Source organism: Pseudopodoces humilis, chromosome 4 (assembly GCF_049639895.1).
Source record: "Pseudopodoces humilis isolate 2021_Gansu_Grassland_sample_001 chromosome 4, ASM4963989v1, whole genome shotgun sequence".
In the NCBI taxonomy this organism is placed as follows: domain Eukaryota; kingdom Metazoa; phylum Chordata; class Aves; order Passeriformes; family Paridae; genus Pseudopodoces; species Pseudopodoces humilis.
In genome coordinates this window covers 73,046,689-73,066,455 of record NC_142203.1, presented here as the reverse complement: position 1 = coordinate 73,066,455, position 19,767 = coordinate 73,046,689, and the positions used below count along the sequence as shown (strand labels likewise).

At 39.2% G+C, this 19,767-nt stretch overlaps 1 protein-coding gene across 2 annotated transcripts in view; it reads right to left on the bottom strand.

Moving 5' to 3' along the window:
- Nucleotides 1–14,113: 14,113 nt before the first annotated feature.
- Nucleotides 14,114–19,767, bottom strand: part of PIK3C3 (phosphatidylinositol 3-kinase catalytic subunit type 3) — a 67,983-nt gene continuing 62,329 nt past the window's right edge. For both annotated transcript variants that reach the window (XM_014257065.2, XM_005528097.3), the window contains 2 exons: nucleotides 18,758–18,883; nucleotides 14,114–14,842 (listed from right to left, as the gene is read on the bottom strand). In XM_014257065.2, coding sequence (XP_014112540.1) covers nucleotides 14,828–14,842; nucleotides 18,758–18,883 — 141 coding nt within the window. In that variant the 3' untranslated portion in view covers nucleotides 14,114–14,827. The remainder of the gene's footprint in view (nucleotides 14,843–18,757; nucleotides 18,884–19,767) is intronic.

The window sequence follows — 19,767 nt, the reverse complement described above, 5'->3', positions numbered from 1 at the left end:
ATTTAAGTGTTAACAAGGCATATCTTCCTTTGAACTGGAAGTACTTTAACTACATTCATCACTCTTCTCAATTAAACTTTTTTCATTCAATTTCTTTTTTCAGGAGGACCCTCTGTTTTTCACTGTGTTCCAGGTTAATTTGTATGATTTCATCGCACACAGATCTCACAGTGTAGCACAGAGCTGTGGAGCAATAGAAGGAAGACGCTGTCCTAAAGTGGGTTTGCTGCTAGAGACAATCTCCTGTGGAAACTCACTGTGAGAAAGATCTGAAAGGCGCAGCTGTCCTTTCCTCATCCTTTAGGAAGAAACAAAATTATAGAAGCCTTCTTTCTAAGGGAGCTGTGCTGAGCCAGTAAATCATTCCTCATGGAAGTAGCGCATCATTGTTCATGTCTCTCAGACCTTGTGATCTGCAGGCAGTAATTCCCTTTTGATTGGGGCATTTTTTTACATACTGAGAGGCCACAGCGCATGATTAAAGTGGAATCCCAAAATGAGCTCTACTGCCTTCAGGGGAAAACTATTTCTTCCAGAGCAGCCTCTCATGTCCTGCTGTGTCCCTGCTGTGCTGGGTCTTTTCCTGTGGCAGATATCATTCTCATATACTATATGTTAATTACTACAGTTAATTTCAGCTAAACAAACAGCTCCAGCTATTGAAAATATTATGTTGAAAACAAACCTTAAAAACATATATATGTAAAATATCTATCTGTACTTTTGACTTCTTTTTGGGAAAGGGAGAAAACCTCAATGCCCTCAGTTCTATTTGTCAGCAGTGGCAGGGTTTGCTTTCCCTCTGTGGAAAAGTGATTAAAGAGAACAAAATCGGTGTGTGCTGAGTTTTAGAAAAGTCTGTCCAAATCATGTGAGAGGCAATCGACTCACTGGAGTGTAGGCATGTCTTGACTACTATGCATTAAAAGTGATTTTACAGAGCTCTTTGTGTTCATAAACGCTATCTATAACATCTTTCACGGTACCTCTTCTGCAAGTTGCAATGTGAGCTCCTCACACAGTTAATAATTAACAGCCAATGGGTTAAGAATAGTGAATATGGAAGCAGTTTCCAAGAGGGATTTTTTCCTCTTTTTCTTTCTTGACTTTTCAGAAGAATATTTAAATAGTTAGAGACAGGAGGGATTGTATCCTAGAGGTAATTAATATCAATCAGTCATCAAAACTGGCTGCTTTTTTGAGCTCTAAGGAATGAGGAATCCTGAATCTTGGGGGATTATGCCACACAGAGAAGTTCTGACCATGTCCTTGCTCTAGTCCCTGGAATGTGGTGGGACTTTCACTCAGTACAGAGATTTCTGAGGGAGATCACAGCCTATGGAAAGACGCAGGGAAATGATGTCAGCCTGGAGCCCAGGAAGGACACAGGCTTTGGCTCTCCTGGAGAACTTTCATCAATGGCTGACATCTGTTGTAACATGGCTGGTGAAACTCTGTGTGATGTCTGATTCTCCTGAAGGGCACTTCCTTTCATATTTCTTCAGAGCAAACCCATCAGATTGAGGCTGCCACAAACTGAGAGGTTCACCTGCTCTCAAAGCCCTGATTTAAGTGCTGGTGGTGTTTAAGCCCAGCAAAACAGGCATAATATCATGCTCAACCTGAGGCACAAACTTTAAGGTCAAAGAGAGTGACTGAGAGATTTGTCAAAGTGATCTGACTCAGTGGGTCAGTACCACAGGCACTCAAAATTCAGCTTAAGAGCACTCAGGTTCCTCCTTTCCCTACAATCTCAGCGTTTAAATAAAGGGAATTTTTATCCTGCTTCCAGCACAGTTACATGTTTCTTTTGTGTACAGTGCTTTGTATGTTATTTAATTATCATCACACATAACTGAAGAATATTATCAAAGCAATCAAACTGCAGAAAATGACTTAGAACAGTTATAGCTTTGTTCAGCTCGTCAGATAAGTTCACAACAGCTTCAAGACACAGCATGTATCAGGCTCAGGTGATGGCCACAGAAGTCAGTACTGACTCAGGGCAGATATGGGTTGGAAAAAAAAAAAGTAAAGAAAGAAAACAAAACCAAAACCCCAAAACCTAAAGCTGGAATTTTATAAACAAATTTAGAGGAAGAAAGAGATAATAAGATATTCCAAGGGATTCTTCCTACCCAAACAAAAATAACAACCTTCCTGGGTTAGTAACCTGGAGTTCCTCCTTTTCTACCATCTCATTCCAAAGACTTGGAGTGAAAGCAAAAGCAGGAAAAAACACAGCCTTAAGCAATACTGAAGCATAATTGATCTGGTTCATAATCTGCTCCACAGGGACCGGCAGTGCTTTAAAAACAAGATGTGTTTAATCACAGTGTCCCACTGACATCAGTTCAAAGGTAGTTTCAGCTGCTCTCATCTTCAAGAGAAAACTTCCTTGCCCAGACTTCAATTAATCCCCACACTGCCCAATTTCTCAACATTTTCAGCCTTGTTCAGAATCTTCGCACAAAATCCTGTCAAATCCACTTACGCTTCTCTGTTTGACTACACAGGTCTTCAGCCAAAAAGGAATTACGAAAACTCTTACCCAGACTTTTTCTTCCCTTCGCTGCAAGCCAGTGGTGTAGCTGCTTATTAACTTGTTTATTTGACATAATCAAAGCTAAAGATAACCCCTAGGGTTAAATCTCCTCCGTTTAATCCATTACAGAGATAGCCAGTCTTCTGCCTTATACAAAACAAATTCTTCCGTAATTTGCCTAAAAATTAATTATGATAAAACATTTCATCAGCATATGCTTCAGATTTTCTTAAAACTGTTAAGATACACTTTTTTAAACAGGAAAATCTTCAGTCTCCTAATATACTCTTGTGTTTTGCAAAGGTCACAGACTTCCTAATTCCCATTTGACATTAAGTCATTTAAATAATTTTATTTAAACTTCTATACTTTAGAAGTAGATCAAGCCTCTGAAAAGCATATTAAATATTCACTACACTTGAATAGTTTTCAGTATGGAATTTCCTGTATTATACATTAAATATCAATTTTTTTAAAAAAAAAGGCCTTGGCACTCATCAGAAGAAGATACGAGAACGGAACTTTCTTGGTGAACAAATCTGACCTCTATGCAAATAATTTATTTCTCTTCTTAAGGCATATTTTCTTCTTCTAAGACAAATGCTGATTTATCTCTTTTTATTTTTTTTTATTTTCAGAGCATTTGCAGTCAAATGATTAGAAAATGCATATCCATTGTACTTCTAAACACAGGACCAGCTATACTAGGTCAGCTGTATCATGTCATGTCCTCAGCTGTGACAAGTAACAAGTCAAAAGAAGAGTGAGACTACATTAGTAAGAATATGTGAATATTTTTCTGTTTATTCTCTCAGTTCCAATGACTTGTAGATTCAGGAAATCCTTGAGTTGTGGGTAATACTGTATTTAACTGACCTTGATGAATGTTTCTACCCTGCATTTATCTAATTACTATTTAGCATCCACAAACACTATGATAAAGAGCTCCATAGTTCAATTATGCCCTGTGTAAAAAGCTCTGCTATTTGTTTACAACCTTTGTCTTGTTAATTTCCTGATACCATCTGTTCACTGAGAAAAATACACTGATTTCTTCTTTACTGCTTTTTTTTCTTTACAACTCAGGATTTTCAGAATAGCTTATGAGAGAAGGACCCTCTCTAGACCACCTGGTTGAACTCTTTTGCTCAAACAGGGCCTCTTGGAGCAGATGTCCAGTTGGGTTTTGTGCACATCCACTGATGGAGATTTCAATGCTTCTCTGGGCAAGCTGTCCCCAGATTTGACCTCCTCCACACCTCTTGTCATATGGAGAACAGTCTGAGCCTCCACTTCATTCCTTCCCACTGGCTGTTTGTACATGTGGTTAAGATATCCCTGTGCCTTCTCTTCTCTAGGCTGAGCAGCCCCAGCTCCCTCAGCCTCTCCTTACAGTGAAGTCCCTTCCTCAGCAAGTTTTTGTTTTTCTTGTCCTGGGTAGCCCAGAACTGGACATGGCACTGCAGATTTTAAAGATCTCTTTCACATCCTTCTTCATTCGTCTCCTTCCCAGACTGAAGCTTTCTGGTCCAGCAATTGGTCCTGTGTTAGGAGGCATTCCCTTGCTTATGCTTTTTACTCATCTTCCTATTCTCTATATGCAATCCATTTTGGAATCCATTTTGGAATCCATTTTGGAATGGGACAGCCATAGCGTTTCTTGCATTCAGTGTGTGGATGCACATGCAGCAGCATAAGGATGTTTTCTGTACATTCTCTAATTCCAACAAATCCTAATGTTCCATTGCTCTTTGACTGCTACTGAGCTTGAAAATATTTTTCCTTTTTCTGGGTATTAGAACTCTGAAATCTCTTACCTGAATAAGCATTTCAACAGTTGGAGCTGCATAATGCCAGTTTTCCCTTAGGGTGGTGCTCCACTGAACAACTTTCAAAACTTACAGAGTGCTTATAAATAAGATGGGGACAGACTTTTTATTAGACCTCTAGCAACAGGAAAAAGGGATAGTGCTTTTAAGCTAAAAGAATGCCAATTTAGACTAGATATTGGGAAGAATTTTACAATGAGAGTGCTAAGACCCTGGCACAGTTCAACCAGAGCAGTGTGGCTGCCCCTTCCCCGAGGGGCACCCCTGCCCTCCCAGGCCAGTTGGCCAAATTATTCTATGATTCAATCATTTTGTTACAGATAAATCTTGGATAACTCTTTGTGCAATCCAGCACATTCATGGTGTGGAGTTAGTCACAGGAAGGCATTAGTGCCCCCTTAACAATAACATTTTTCAGGCTTAACTTTTGGATGTCTCTTTCGAGCTTCTATCCTGTGCAATGCTAAGGTCTCTGAATATATTACCTGTTTTTTCTCCACCAGCAGTCATTTGGCACAGCGTAGAAATCTGGCTAAAAAGATTTTACTGTGTGCTTACACAGTTTTGTTTAAAACTGATAGTTGACAGTTCTTTTCACTGTGAATTAGAAAACAAAACCTTAATTTCCGTTTTCTGGTCTTTTCAGAATGATCAAAATGAAAATGTGCAAGTACACATTTTCTTCACAGGCTTTTATGCAGCTATCCAATGTCCCTTCCGATTTTACAGTTAATTTAACTATCTAGCTATGTGATTTACAAAAGCCTTGTCATTTGGGCTTGGATTGCTAGTTTCATCCATAACTATATTAAGGGAATGCTCATTGATTCCAGGCCTTCGGTAACAATCACTATGCAAATGTAATGATATGATCCTTGCTCAGAAGAGCTTGCAGATTTGAAAGGTCAAGAGAAGACAACACAGATAGATGCAACAGATGAAATAAAAAATACTTGTATACCTTGGGCACCTTATGCCAGATATATGGGATTTAAAGGAGACTGGTAAAACTCTTCTTATGAAACGGAAAACAGCTAGCATGATATACATGGAGCACTGGGATGAATTGTCCTTTCTTGTGCCAGCAGGAATTCACCATAATTATTTTAAATTCAAGTAAACCTCATTTCTTCAGTTATTCAAATAAACATTAATAAGAAAAAAAAATCCTCCTTCTCATCCTGAGTCATGCTGGATGTCTTGGTCTGAAAACACAGGTGTCTGCTAAGGAAGGCAGAAGCATCCCTTGAAATGGAAAAAAAATGTAATTTTTTCTCTGAATTATTACAATCTTGAAATCAAGGGGCGCTCAGGCAAAATACAAGAATAGGAATAACTGTTCTTTAATAGGAAAATAAAAATAAAAATGCAATAGTAAAAAAAAACAAAGCAAAACAAAAAGCCCCACTACTAACAGAGTCAGGACACAACCCTGTTGGTCAGGGTGTTGGTAGCAGTCCAATTAAGTGGTGGCTGCAGCCCTCCTGGAGTGACAGATGTGGTTCTGTTGAAGCAATGATCCCATTGAAGGGTGAAGTTTTCTTCTGAAGGTCCTGTGTGGTGTAGATGGGTCCTGTTTTCCCCTGGGAGTCCCATGGAGAAAGGCTGCCTGTGGTGTTCTGACTTGTCCCATTGTATCCTGGCAGGAATGCTTGGCTCCTCCCCCTGGGTGGAGCATCTCCCAATGGGGTGATGTAATTTTATCAGTCCTGCAGTGAGACTCAATGGCCAATGAACAGAAGAGATCCCCCAATTACGAGGGATGGGTCATGGAACAGATAAAGAACACTGCCCCACCTGGTTTTAACAGCTGGTAACAGAATACATACTTTTGGTTATATCTTACATTGCAACACAAGACACTGGATTCTATAGAATTAAACAAAATATGAATGGAATAACTAATAAAATCCTCAAGAGACATTTGAAAACTGCAGGATGAGTAGAAATTCATATTTAATTTCACATAATTCATGCAAAACACTACCTTAGAAAAGTTAATAATTTATGCCTTATTTGGCACCTTTCCACTACCAGGAACTGAACACATTTGCTATTTTAAGCTTCACAAAACACCTGAAAGCAGGTAAATAAGAGAGATCAGAGAAAGCACATCTGAAGCCTAGCTATTGTGGCAACTGGATGCTATGGGAAGATTCAGAGCCCAAGCTGGGCATAAGACAACAGCTACTCGATTTCCTGGGGCCATGTAATTATCTCCTCTGTGATTTAAGCTTGGTCATGTGCCCAGTTGTGTGAAATACACTTGACTCTGCTCCAGCTTCTGAGAAGTTGGCATTTCTGGAATCTGGTGCTCTCTGCTGCCACATCATCCGTTAATAAATTTAGGGAAAAGCAGTCTGTCTTCTTGGGACACCAGCACCTCCTCCTATGGTTCTAGGGGGACACTGCTTATTATAGCTATCACAGAATCACAGAATGGTTCGGGTTGGAGGGAGCCTGAAATACCATCTTTTTTCAACCCCCTGCCATGGGCAGGGACATCTTTCAGTAGCCCAGGTTGCTCCAAGCCCAACTGAGTCACTGAGTATGGGAAAAGTATGACAGTGCTCAGTGATTGGGCTTGTATTCTTTATGCTTTATTGTATGCGAACATTTCAATATCTGGTGAAGATGGGCTGGCCCACAGAAACAAAGATCTTTTGGGCCCACAGAAACAAAGGTAACAAGCTGGATGAAAATATGATAGGATTAGCCCTTCCCCTGAATATTCCTGTACCTAAGACTCCTTTTGGAAAGCAAGTGTGTGACTACAGAGTCAAACAAATTAAAGCCTAAGCATGAGCTGGTTGCACATGTACCCAATCCACACCTCACAGTGAATTCCACTGTTCAGAGTCTTCATGTCCATGGCTATGACCTCCTCTTAGCGATGGAGATGGCCCAGTGCCTTGAATCTCTGCTGACAACTAGCAGGACCTGACTCTCTTAAAATTGTCCAAGCCTCCCATGGCTGGGATATCCAGTTAGGAATACCCTCTGGTTCTTGTAAGGAACATGCCAGTATTGGAAAGAATTGTCACATCTTTATTTTGGCTTCATAGAAATACCTGCATCAAGTTCCCAGTATGGTCCATGAAAATCTATTCAGCATTGTCAGTGGAATTTAGTAATTTCAGAATCAGCTTGTACTAAAGCAGGCACATGGGCCTTGATCCAGTTTGGCTTAAAATGAAGCAGAGAGTGCCATTTGAAATGGCCTGAGGTAGCCAAGACTGCCATGGCAGGGTGACAGAGACAACATGGAAAACTTGGGTAATCTATGCTCCTGTATTGCAATACCTGGAGTCCAGGAGGGACAGTGGTTAAATCGAGGCCCTACCTTGAACAAATCTCCTTTGGAAATCCTAATCCGTGATCCAAATAAAAAGCTAAGGTTAGTGATCCTTACCTGCTTCTCTGGCAAGGCAAATGGGAAGAAGAGATTCTTGAGCAGTTATCCAAAGGTAGTCAAGAACTGACAAGGGTCCTGTAGATACTGAAACATACAGGATCAGAACATGCCTACAGCTGGCAGCTTTAATCTAGTATAATTAAAATAGGGATAATTGCCCCAAATCTGTGTCAGTGTGGCAGCAACTGCAGTGGCCCCAGATTTCTCCTTCATGCTCTCCTGCATTACAATATTTTGTGCAAACTGAATTCAAGCATTAAACAGTGACTGCATCTTCAGAGAGAGTCTAATCCAAGACTGACACTGCAGGCACAAAGTCAGGACAGCTGGTAACCTGACCACCACAGCTGTGCCTGCCTTTGCCCCAGTACCAACACCAAGGCTGAAAAATGGCAATGGCTACAACAGAACTCAGTATGAGCAACAAAACCAGCAACCTTTATGACTGAACAGAAGGCTCAACACTAAAACTACTGAGGAACATTAGTAGGTGCATGACCAGGGATATATAAACATGGACAACCAAATAATGAAATAGTGGAAAAGCATATGCTAAGCAAGCCTTTGGTATACACACATAATAGAGATGTAGGACTGAGCTGCAGGCATCCTGATTTATGCTGATTTCCAAGTTTTAAATGAGTTACCCTTGGTCGTTTATACGTCTGAAACTGTAAACAAGAAAATAATCCTTGGGACTCGTCATTCTCAGTTGTTCTTGTACAGCCCCATTTGCATTCCATGTGGTGATAAACTAGGAAAAAAAAAATCATACAGCTTTTAGCTATCCTACTGATTGTATCTGTTCACTGAATGAAATAATTTATCTGTTATGACATATTTAATATCAGGATGAGGTACGCACTAAACTGGACATGGATGCAGGAAACATGGACACTGATCAAAAGGCCTGACAATGTGTCTGGTGGCTATTGCTTGCTTAAGCTGAAAAACTGCTGTATTTCAGTTCAGCTTTACTTGTCCATGTACAGAACTGTAGGATTAATTAATTAATGAAACCACAGAAATATATTAATTTTCCCTATTTTTACTAGAGCTTTCTAAGACAGAAAGGTGGAGAGAACTGCCAGAACACTGTTTGACAGGAACAGGGGGTCTGTTCCAGCAAAATACATTTTTTCAGGCACATCTGAGCTCTAAGGTATGGAACAAACAAAAGCCAATGAACCAAGTCTGAACACAAAGTGCAATCAAAACATACTGCTGTTTGGCAAGTTATAATGGCACTTCCCAGATCCATCTCAAATTAAAGCCCCAAGCTTTGGTACTTCTTGTGTGAGACAAGTTAAAAATGAGTTCTGCACCACTGAGTTTACAGAGCTGGGAGGGAAATGGAAATTCAAGAAGCAAAAAATCTTCAAGGCCAATGGAGAACATGCCATGATTGTAGCACAGATCCTCTCAGTTCTCAATTCAAAAGTAGCATTTGCCAAGTTAGAAGCAGAATAGGAGCTGAGACCTGTCATCTCCTTGTTTGCTGAGTAAGATGCCACACAGCACCTTGTTAATGGCACACAGCAGCTTGGAAGGTAAGTGCAGTATGGCCCAACATCACTGAAAACATACCACTTCCAGGTTTTAGTAAATGTAGTGGATTAACTACGCAAAACATCTCTGAACTATATAACACATTTTTTTCCCCATATTCAGGATTTCAGCAAGTACAGGTGTTACAGGTCTCCATAGCCAGATCTCTGCTGTGTAGTTTTAAGACAACCTCATTCACTGTCCCAAGGTTTGCAGCTGTGCTTTCCCTTGGAAAAGCAGAACCTGACCAGAGACTTCAGCTGAATTATTCCTCTAAAGGAGCTTCCTGCCATGCCAGAGATGTCCTCATCCCTGAGGCTGGTGAATGACTCAGACAACCATCACTGCACCAACATCTCCCCTTAAACACCCTGGGGTCAGAAAACACAATATCTGAGTCTGTCACTGCAGGATCAGGGAAGTTATCTACATAAGAATGGCTCCCAGCAGGGACAGACAAAGGGAGAAAAATTCCAAAGCTGAAATGGAAGATGCCTACTTCAGGGAATAGACACTTCTACTAGACCAACTGTGCTTTCATCAGAAATCTCTTACTTGAATGTCAGTTAATGAAAATATAGCATTAGAAAAATTAAAGGACTGCTAAATCCATTGAATAAGTACAACTGACATCACCAAATAAAGGGAAAAAAACCCCAATCTAGTATTTACTGGAAAAGAAAAAAAAGCTCTGTCCCTGCCCTGAGGACAGAGGACGAGATGCTACAGCATCAGGCAGCCAAGATGCACAGCCATCTCTCTATACATGCACCCAGATATGGAACTTAGGTTACTCCACCTGAAGTTCAAAGGGAAGAAGTCTTGTGAGTGGTGTGTTAAAAGCAGATTCTACCTAATTACTTCCTATCTTCTGAGCTAGAAAACTGTTCATATGGTTGTGCAAGAAAAGAAACTTATTTAAAACTTTTTTTTTTTTTATTATGAGTTTTTCAGTCTGAAACCAGTGAGAGATGTTAAATTAGATGTGAGAGAGAAAACCCTTTAGTTACAATTCCTTATATTCTGATGCCCAGTGAAAGAAGACACACCAAAAAAGGACTGTGGCAAACTATCTTCCCACTTTTTCGATGAAGTAGAGACAAAGCAGTTTGTTTGTCACTTTGGGAATGTGCATCTGTATGATTTACCTGTTACATAATCCAATCAACACCTAAACACAGAGCAAGGCAAGGGAAGTGGAATTATCTGTCACTGTAAGGACTACAGGATGGACCAAAGTGAATTGCCTGCCGTGGAAGAAAGGATTCCAGAGCTACCCAGAATGCCCACACTGGTTCAGCCACACCTTCACATCACTTTTCTTACACTGCAGGTTATGAACATTGACTCTTGTAAACTGCTACCTTCTGATCCCTCACCACTGATGAAGTGTACACTCTTTTATCAGGGGAGGAAATTCCAAACAGTTCTGTTAAATTTTTCACAGCGTCTAACTGCAAAGGAGTTTTATTTGGAATTTAAGTACTGCCCTGGGGTATAGTTTAGCTCCCTTTGAAACGGACTGTCCCACACACAGCTGAAGTGATTAATGCCTGTGTGTAGATGAGTTACAAATTCTTCTTGAAGCAGTGTCCTTGCTGTTTCAGGTTTGAACCCAGGTAGGTGAACCACTTCACTGTTACTATTCAGGAAGCAACCAGGGTTGGGCATTTTATCCTCCAAAATGAAATTCCATTCCCCCTTGCAGGGTCCAATCTAAATGATGGGAGGACAGGATATCACACTTTGAGTAGCCTCACTATTACAAAGAATCATCACATCAGCTGAAGAGGTTACAAAAAATCTATTCTAACACAATCCACCTGCAATCTGTTTTCAATGACTCCCTTAAGACTCCTTAAATGTAGGTGCTTAAGATACTTCATAATAACTACAATATTTTACCATCCCCTGATGATACCAGGTCTTGTGACTAAAACCTCTCCTGACAACAAAAGGCAGGCCTTTTACACTACCTCTCTTTCTGCTATCCCCACTCTGCAAGGGGATGTTAACATTCCCATTCACTGTCCCTTCTTCCCTTTTCCAAAGTCATTATTCCTGTAAAGCGTTGCTAAAGCACTTACTATTTTAAATTGCACACAAGAACAACAAAACAAGGTAACTGTCTACAGAAACAGGGATATTTCTTGCCAAAAGGATAGAGGCCTTTTGTATTGAAAGTACAGAGCACATCCACATCTTTCTCTTCCCCTACCCTGCCTTCCCCAAAAATACTGCTTTGGCCATTATTGCTTCTTTAACCTAAAAGAAAAGCCTACAGTGGCACTTTCTGCTCCTGATGCACTCGCAGTTGAAAACAACCAACAGGCTACAGTAGGGAAGGAAAAATTATTTCTTTTGCTTCTTCCACCCTCTATCCCAAAGAACCACTACAGATTCTATAAGAAAAAAAGATCAGTATGAGACCAAGATGAATGCTGAAAGGCAAATAAAGCACCCACAAGGTAGTTTCATTGCACTTTTTATCTCTAGTTATATAAAATACAACTGCTGGTCAAAAAAAGTCCATAGCAAAATTACTGTTTTATTTCTTTTGCTCTGTAATGCTTCCTGGAGGAACTTAACAAGATGATTTTTGACAAGTTACTCTGTGACACAACTGGTTCAGCCTGCTTTCCTACCACACACTGCACCATGCTCCAATGCACATGACAGACCTCACTGCTTCACTCCATGCAGAGCTGTGAGTGTTTACCCCCTGCTTATGCACTCTCACAAATAGAAATGCAGGGTGAAACTCCTGTCTGACATTCCTGTGGGGAACTTCACCTGACTGGGGTTCTACCTTTGTGAAATGCGCAAGGACTTCACCTGTAAGAATTGTACTCCTAAAGACAGAATTTAATGTAGTTATTCAAGGGATTCATAATTCAGAACAACAGACACACAATACACCCATGGTATTATACAGTGGTATCAGTGATAGGTAACTTACTACACATATTAACTGCAGTAAATCAAAAATTTTGGTAACATACAAAAATAAAAAGAAAACCTTTCATTTAAAACAAAGTGACTTATTTCCCCTCAGCAACATAGCTTGTTTGGTTTTTCTTCTTTTCAACTGTCTGTTTTACTTTAAATAAATGATGCCAAATGAAGTGCTAAGAGCCATTAGATCTTACAAAACAAAGTCAGAACTTTGTATAAGACTATTAAATAAAACAACCATATTGATGTTTTTCAATTTTCAACAATACTTGGTATTTAGAAGATAAGGCTTGAAGTGTAAATCTGCTTATGTCTAGTATGTTGTAGCAGCCTCAGTCCTGTCCTGATCTTTATACTGAAAAGGTCCCTAAGAGCTAGGAACAGAATATGCACATCAACCTAAAAAAAGCCACTAGCTGGATGAGAGACATATCCAGTTGGTCAGTGCTCACTGTTTTATAAAATTTTTTGGAAAATACACTGAAAATATATGCAGAGTCACTCAACATGCAGAAACAGATGAACAGACTGGCTGGACTATTTTCCACTGATTCAGGCAGGCTTTTCTGCTTCTGTGCCTGATATTCTCCACTTAAAAAGTGCATAGTGAACTGGTTCTTCTAAGCTTTACCTGTAATCACATTCCACTTGGGTTCATGTGCTAACATTTACAACCTAAGGGTACAGTTTTAAAAGGCTGTTGCATAGTCCAGCATATGAACAGGTTAATTCCAAAACACAAGACATAGTGAACAACCATCCATTAATATGTAATGTGTTTATAAAGGTCAACAGTTAACAGTTTGTAAACATCTCTGCAAAGTGAAATGTGTTGTAGGATCAAGTTGATGGTGTCTTTTGGGTTTTAATAAGGAGACAACCTTGGCCTGTCTGGTCAACTGGTACACAGTGGGTCATGCCCATATCCTTCGTAATTAGACTTGAGCAGGATGAACAGGAAGTTTTCTTCAAAATAAATAGAGGAACATTCCTACAATATGTGCAGTTGAAAGGGCTGGGGGGTCAGAAACAAGAACTCAAGTCAAATAAAGTGTGGCTGCTTCATAAAGATCAGAAGTTGTCTGAGCACGTAGGATGCACATTTGAAACATACTGAAAGAAGGAAAAAGGCGTTTTTTTTTTTCCACAGAATTCTCTCTGAACATCTGAGAAGTCCAGGCTCTCAGAACTATACTTAGAAGATACCACAAAGCACTGTATGTAGAACAACTTCATGCAAAACAGAGAGTAGAGGAATGTGTAAGTCTGACAGAGATGAAAAACTAAACCAAACCACAAGAAAATGGTAATTACTAGTTCTCCAAAGAAGAGTAAGCTAAAGATAAAAGGTATTACTGTGGCTCCTCTGTGACACTGTGTGTCCCCAGACAACATGAGCACTAAGCAACTAGGATAATGCAGTTCTTAAGTTACATATACAGGGGAAAAAAGGGACAAAAGCACAGAGCAAAATTGACTCAAAAATACCAGTCAGATTCACATTCAAATCAGTCCCTCTTATCTTTGTAATTGTGAAGGATTTCTTCCTGACTTAAAATGTTATTTAAAAAAATATAGGACTATTAGAGCACCCTTTGAAGAGAGTCACACATTATGAAGAGCTAATTACATTATTGATCATACAAACCAGATTCATTATGAACTCAACATGTGGCCCAAAAGTCATTTCATGAGTGGCCTTATTCCAGCATCTGGTAAATTGAGAAGTGAAAATTCTTGCAAAAAGACAGTAGTTACAAACATAATCCTATAGTATACTGTGTCTCAGCAGGTAAGATTAAAAAGACAAAAGAGAACACCTCAAGACCGCAACAACAAAGGTTTTTATTAGAGTGAAGAATATATAATCACTGTACAGAAAACATTTAGAGTTAAAGCGTGAAATACTGAACTGCTCACTGTGCATTCCCATTGCTGAGCCTGTTAGTGATCATTTAATTGGCTGCCTACAGCTGGGGTAACTTATCAGCATTTAAAAACACTTCTGTAAGCAGGCAAGAAATGATTGTCCATTCTAAATGATAACATTGCCCAAGGCAGGAAATAAAAGATAATATTAATTACATTTAAAATTTACTCAAGGAACAAAGTGGGTGAGAGGGATAAGAGGGGATTGCCGTGGTTTTGTGAGGGGTTTTTCCACACCAAGACACTGTAGCCTCCCTGCTTTAGCTTTGTATCTACTTCTATTTTTAAATAAGAAAATATATTAACACGTACAAGAATTCACCATTAAATCCAACCTCTTCCAGTTATCTTTGGCTTGAGAAGAAGTTGCTTCAACCTTTGAGGCTCCCAAGGATGGTACAAACAATCATCTTCCTTTAAAAAGTGGTTTTAAACCTTTAATGAACAGAGACTCAAAAAGCTTCTCTACCTTCTGAGTTCTCAGTTCTTCACGCTATTAAATCTGCAGCTTTTGCCTTCCAAAACTGATCGGTGAAGTCCACAATGTCTTGAGAAATGTCTCTGTTTTGAGCATTTGCTTGTTTCCACCATAAGCAGGCAAAAAGCTTATTTTCTCCAATACTAAAAGAAAAGAAAAAGCACAACAGCACAGAGATTACTCAGTCTGGTTTACCCTCAAAGAACAAATGCTATGTAGAAATTGAATTCTGTGTTTAAAAACATGGTGAAATGCCTAAGGCTAGGTAATTTCCATAACCTTTTAAGGGAAAAAGCAGCATGGAAACCAACTCTATGCCCCTTGACAAATTATTTCATCCAATACACACAGTCCTGCTGGTAGACATTCCCTGTCTTATTTTGGCATCCAGCAGGAATAAAAACAGAAGCCCTGTGCTGAGGTGCCTGTGTTCTGTGATGCAGAAGTGATGGGGTTACAGCCGGTAGATATTCTAAATTCATGCAACGTTTACAGCTGAGACTAAGTTTGCTCCTAAACAGTTATCAGCCAAACATTAATGAACCCCAAAACTGTACAGTTACACTTTAGGTGAGACACCCTGCATCCCACAAGCTTTCACTTTTCTAACCACTGCTTACCATTTCAGCCCTGAATGCAACTGACTTGATTTGTAAATTTACAATGGAAATAAAATGTGAAATTAGACACTTCAACTGTAGATTGTTTCCTTCCTCTGCAGAAGTAAATAACGCTGAAAAAAATGAAAATTACTCTCCAGGGAGAAATGGCTATCCAGTCTTCATTAGTATCAACTAAAATTAGTATGCACCTTTTCCTCCTCTTGAGAACTATTGTACAACACCATTACATTATTCTAAATGCTGAATTTATTTACTTTTGAGACAACTTTTTTTTTGATAACCATTAAGGAGACAGGCGGTGCATAAAAGGTCTGTAAAATATTTGATAAAATAACAGATTAGAGACACATTAGAAACTAAAGTAAAGGCTTCATAACACAGCTGTAAACTGAACACAATTTAGAATGTTAGAAAAGAACAATACTGAGCTCATTCCAAAACATCCAGAGTACTTTATCCAAGAACTTTACTTTCTGCAGAGCGACATACAGAATACTGAAACCCCATGGTTACTATAATAACCAACCTTGTTAAAAAGCTCTTAGGTGCTGCAGTAGACTGCCCAGATTCCTTGCAGGCCTATTTTGGAGTCAGTAAAAGAATAAATATCTACTGATAAGCAAAAAATGTATTGAACAGCATTTTAAATGAAATATTTTGTGGCATTAGGCCAAATCTGCTGTTTCCACTTGTATCATAACACCTGTGTAGTGTTGGTTTTTTTTTTCCAGACAGCTTATAATACTATGAAGAACAAGGCCACTGGCAATTCAATGGAGAATTATAGATGAACAAATTGAAAGCTTCAATTGGCCATTGAGTAAGATGACCCCTTTATGGCAAATTCACAACCCATTAATTGTTCATTTGTTTAACGATTTGCAGACTCCATGAAGACTACAGCAGCTAATTCTTAAGACTGCCTCGGACAAAGGAAAGATAATAATTTTGACTGATGAAGTAATAAGTATCACTAAGAAGCATCCTATTTCACCCAAAATATAAAGAGAATAGACATTAATTACACTTACTTTTCACTGGGTTTTTTTAAGTTTGTTTTTTTTTTAAATAAATTAATAGAGAGCAGATTCTTAAGACTTGACAACTGCTGATTAATCTGTCTCTGTTCTTTTTGCATCCTCCTCACATTTGCAATCCATTATCTTTGCAGGAGAAAGCCTGCAAGCCTACATTTTTTGGGGTATGAATAAAGGCAGTAACTGGAACTCCAAAACTAGCATCACATGGAGTCATGAGATGCCTTTAGCACTTACAAATCAAGACACTTGTTTTTCATTCTAGGCACCAGCTGCCCAAAGCAGAAAGGAAAGCTAAAAGCACATAGGCTGCACACCCTGCAGCAGTGTACAAAGATTGCACAGAGCCTCAGGAAAGCTCTCTGTGCTGAGACTCAGCATGGGCTAGCTGGAGAGGTAAAGACCCCAAAATACGGTAACTGTATCAGGCCTGTATTAGTGGCTGTCACATCTGCTTATTGGTATCCAAAACGTAATACACCAGTGGGCTTGCATATTAACTCCCAAAAATACAAATGGAAGATGCAATCAGTGCCTGTTTGAATGTGTATCAGCTTTTTGCTTAGAACACCATTCCTGAGAGCCAGAGTCAGAATGGTTTGGTTGGAAGGGACCTTGAAGATCAACTAATCCCAACCCCTCTGCCATAGTCAGGGACACCCTTCACTAGACCAGGTTGCTCAGAGCCCATCCTCCAGAAACCTGTAGTACAAGTTTCTGGAGCAACATTCTTGGGTACTTTCAAATATTCTGAACAAATCTGTCCCGTGATTTTAAAAGCAGGATTAAGAACTGAAGAAAGATCAAGCAAAAACAAGCCTGAATGGAAAAAGAAAAGGTCACCTGAATCAAACCTGTAAACTCTGACTTAATAATACACTTTCACAAATGCAATAACAATTATCTGGGAGAGTGTGGCAGTCACCTAAGGCCAATGAAGTAAAAAGACATGTCTTTAAAAAAGTGGCTGTCAGTATGTGATGAAAGGAAAGGTCTACACATATACTGGACAAAATTAAAACTTCAATCTTGAATATTTCTAATAGTTGGGGTTTTTTTTGTTTTGTTTTTTTGTTTTTGAACCCTAAGGTAGACACCAGGCATTTTCACTTTGTCTTATGAAATTACCATCCTTCATCCAAAGTTCAAAGTAATCCATAGTGAATGACAACAAATTTTGCATCATTTCCATGTAATTACCCTTCCTTTTTTCACATCTCATAAAACTTCACCTTTATTAAATATATACATAGATGGAAATGACATTATTTCTTATCCTGCACTACAGTGCAATTCTTCAAAATAAAAACTAGTTTGAAGAAAAGAACAGATGCTTTTTAGCAGAATGGATAGCTGTAACAATATTTCTCCTTGGTTCATATCAGAATTTCACTAGCCTTTTGAAGTAAGTATCAATTAAAAATCAGGGTAATGACAGGCTTTTCAGAGCAGTTTAATTTTTCCTCTTAAATCCATTTCTTGTCATGGTCTAATATTTAAGGCAAACAGTGTAATATCTTAAATCCCCAATAAACACCAACTAAATGTCAGACAGTTTTAAGGGAAAAAAACCCAAAATACTGGAAATTCAAAGCAGAAATGCTTTTGTGAACACAGTTTTATTTAACATGGGAATCAAGTATTTTTTTGTCTTACTATGTATTGTAGTAAGACAGCACAGAGTAAAACACTGGGTCAAACACTGCATTCTTCAAACAGGGTATATTGTAATAACAAAAATAACAGAGGCAATAATCTGTTGTTAACCCAGATCATGAGCAAGAAGGGTCTGAAATCTTCCTGAAGCCTTCTCTTCTCCAGTCTGAACAATCCCAGCTCTCTCAGACTGTCTCCCTAGCACAGGTGCTCCAGCCCTCTGATAACTTTTGTAGCCCTCTGTGCTGGCCCCAGCAGGTCCCTGTCCCTCCTGTGCAGGGACCCCAGCTCTGGATGCTCCAGCTGAGTCTCAGCAGAGCAGAGCAGAGGGGCAGAATCCCCTCCCTCCCCTGCTGCCCACGGGGCTCTGGATGCAGCCCATGACACGTTTGGCTCTCTGGGCTGTGAGTGCCATGGCTGGGGCATGTCCAGCCTCTCACCCACCAGCACCTCCAAGCCCTTCTCCATAGGGCTGCTCTGTCTCTGCTCATGCCAAGCCTGGAATGGCATCAGAAGTTGCCTTGTCCCAGATGCCAGACGTTGCATGATTGCTAAAGTGCTTCAAAATTTTTATAGGACCTCTACAAGCTTGTCCTCCAGTCCTTTTAACTAAAACACAGCTTCATCTTGTAGTAAAATGAACTAATATATCACAAAGTGAAGTTATGCCTTAAACCTGCCACTCACAACCTCTCGCCTTAATCAGCTATCACAGAGACCAGCAACTGAGAAGATACCTCACCTGTGCAAACTTGTGTATCTGCTCTACAACAGCTGCAAAGAGGGCATGGACACTTTCATCAATTAGACTCTGCATGTAATGGACAGCTTCTTCATCAGACAGGTCTAAACGAAACTTGTCCTGCACCTGGAATGGAAGCAGAAATGGCTAAAATTAGTTGAATGGTTAAAAAAATGAAATATTCTATCAATGTATACAGAAGCAGACAGAGTGATTTTGGCTGTTTAGTGAAGAATCTCTCTTACTTCTAAGCTACAGCAGATTGTTGGAAATGTACACTTGTTATTTATTGTTAATAACACTTGTTATTTAAAACACCTATTTCAAATCCTTTAATAAAAAAATAGTGTTTAAATAAGCTATAAACAGTACCCTAATTCAAATGAGTAATTTCAAAGCTCAAGGTCAAAAAGCCAAGAGAAATACTTGGAAATACAAGTTTAAGTAGGACTGAAATACTATGAGAAAAAGAGATAATATTGACTATAGAATGAAATGCCACTTGAGAAAAAACTCAGAACTTTGCATATTAAATATAGATTTGGAAGAGTCTGGATGATCCTAATAATTTTAGAAAGGATGTAACACTTCATTACTCTAAACCTACTTTCAGGTAATGTTTGTCTTTCAGAAACTGTAAGGCAGTTAAGTAAAGAATACAGAATGGGAAGAGACTGTGAGCAAATCAATTCCATCAAAACTGACCTTTGTATGGCGAGTGTAAATTTCATTAACTTTGTATCCACTGTCCATGAACAACTGGTTGGAGACACTACTACCCTTTACATGATTTTTTCTTTTGACAACAGCATCATACCAGTAATATATTCTGCTTAGTTCTTGCAACTTGTGCATGAGTTAAAAGCTGAATGCACAATAATTAAGAGTACAGCAACAACTATATTTTTCCTATTTCCATCTTGGCAATGCCAAGAACATTTATGAAGGGGCAGTAGATGCCTTTCTGTAGCTTCTAATTCCAAGAAAATCAGTTCAGAACTGATCCAGAT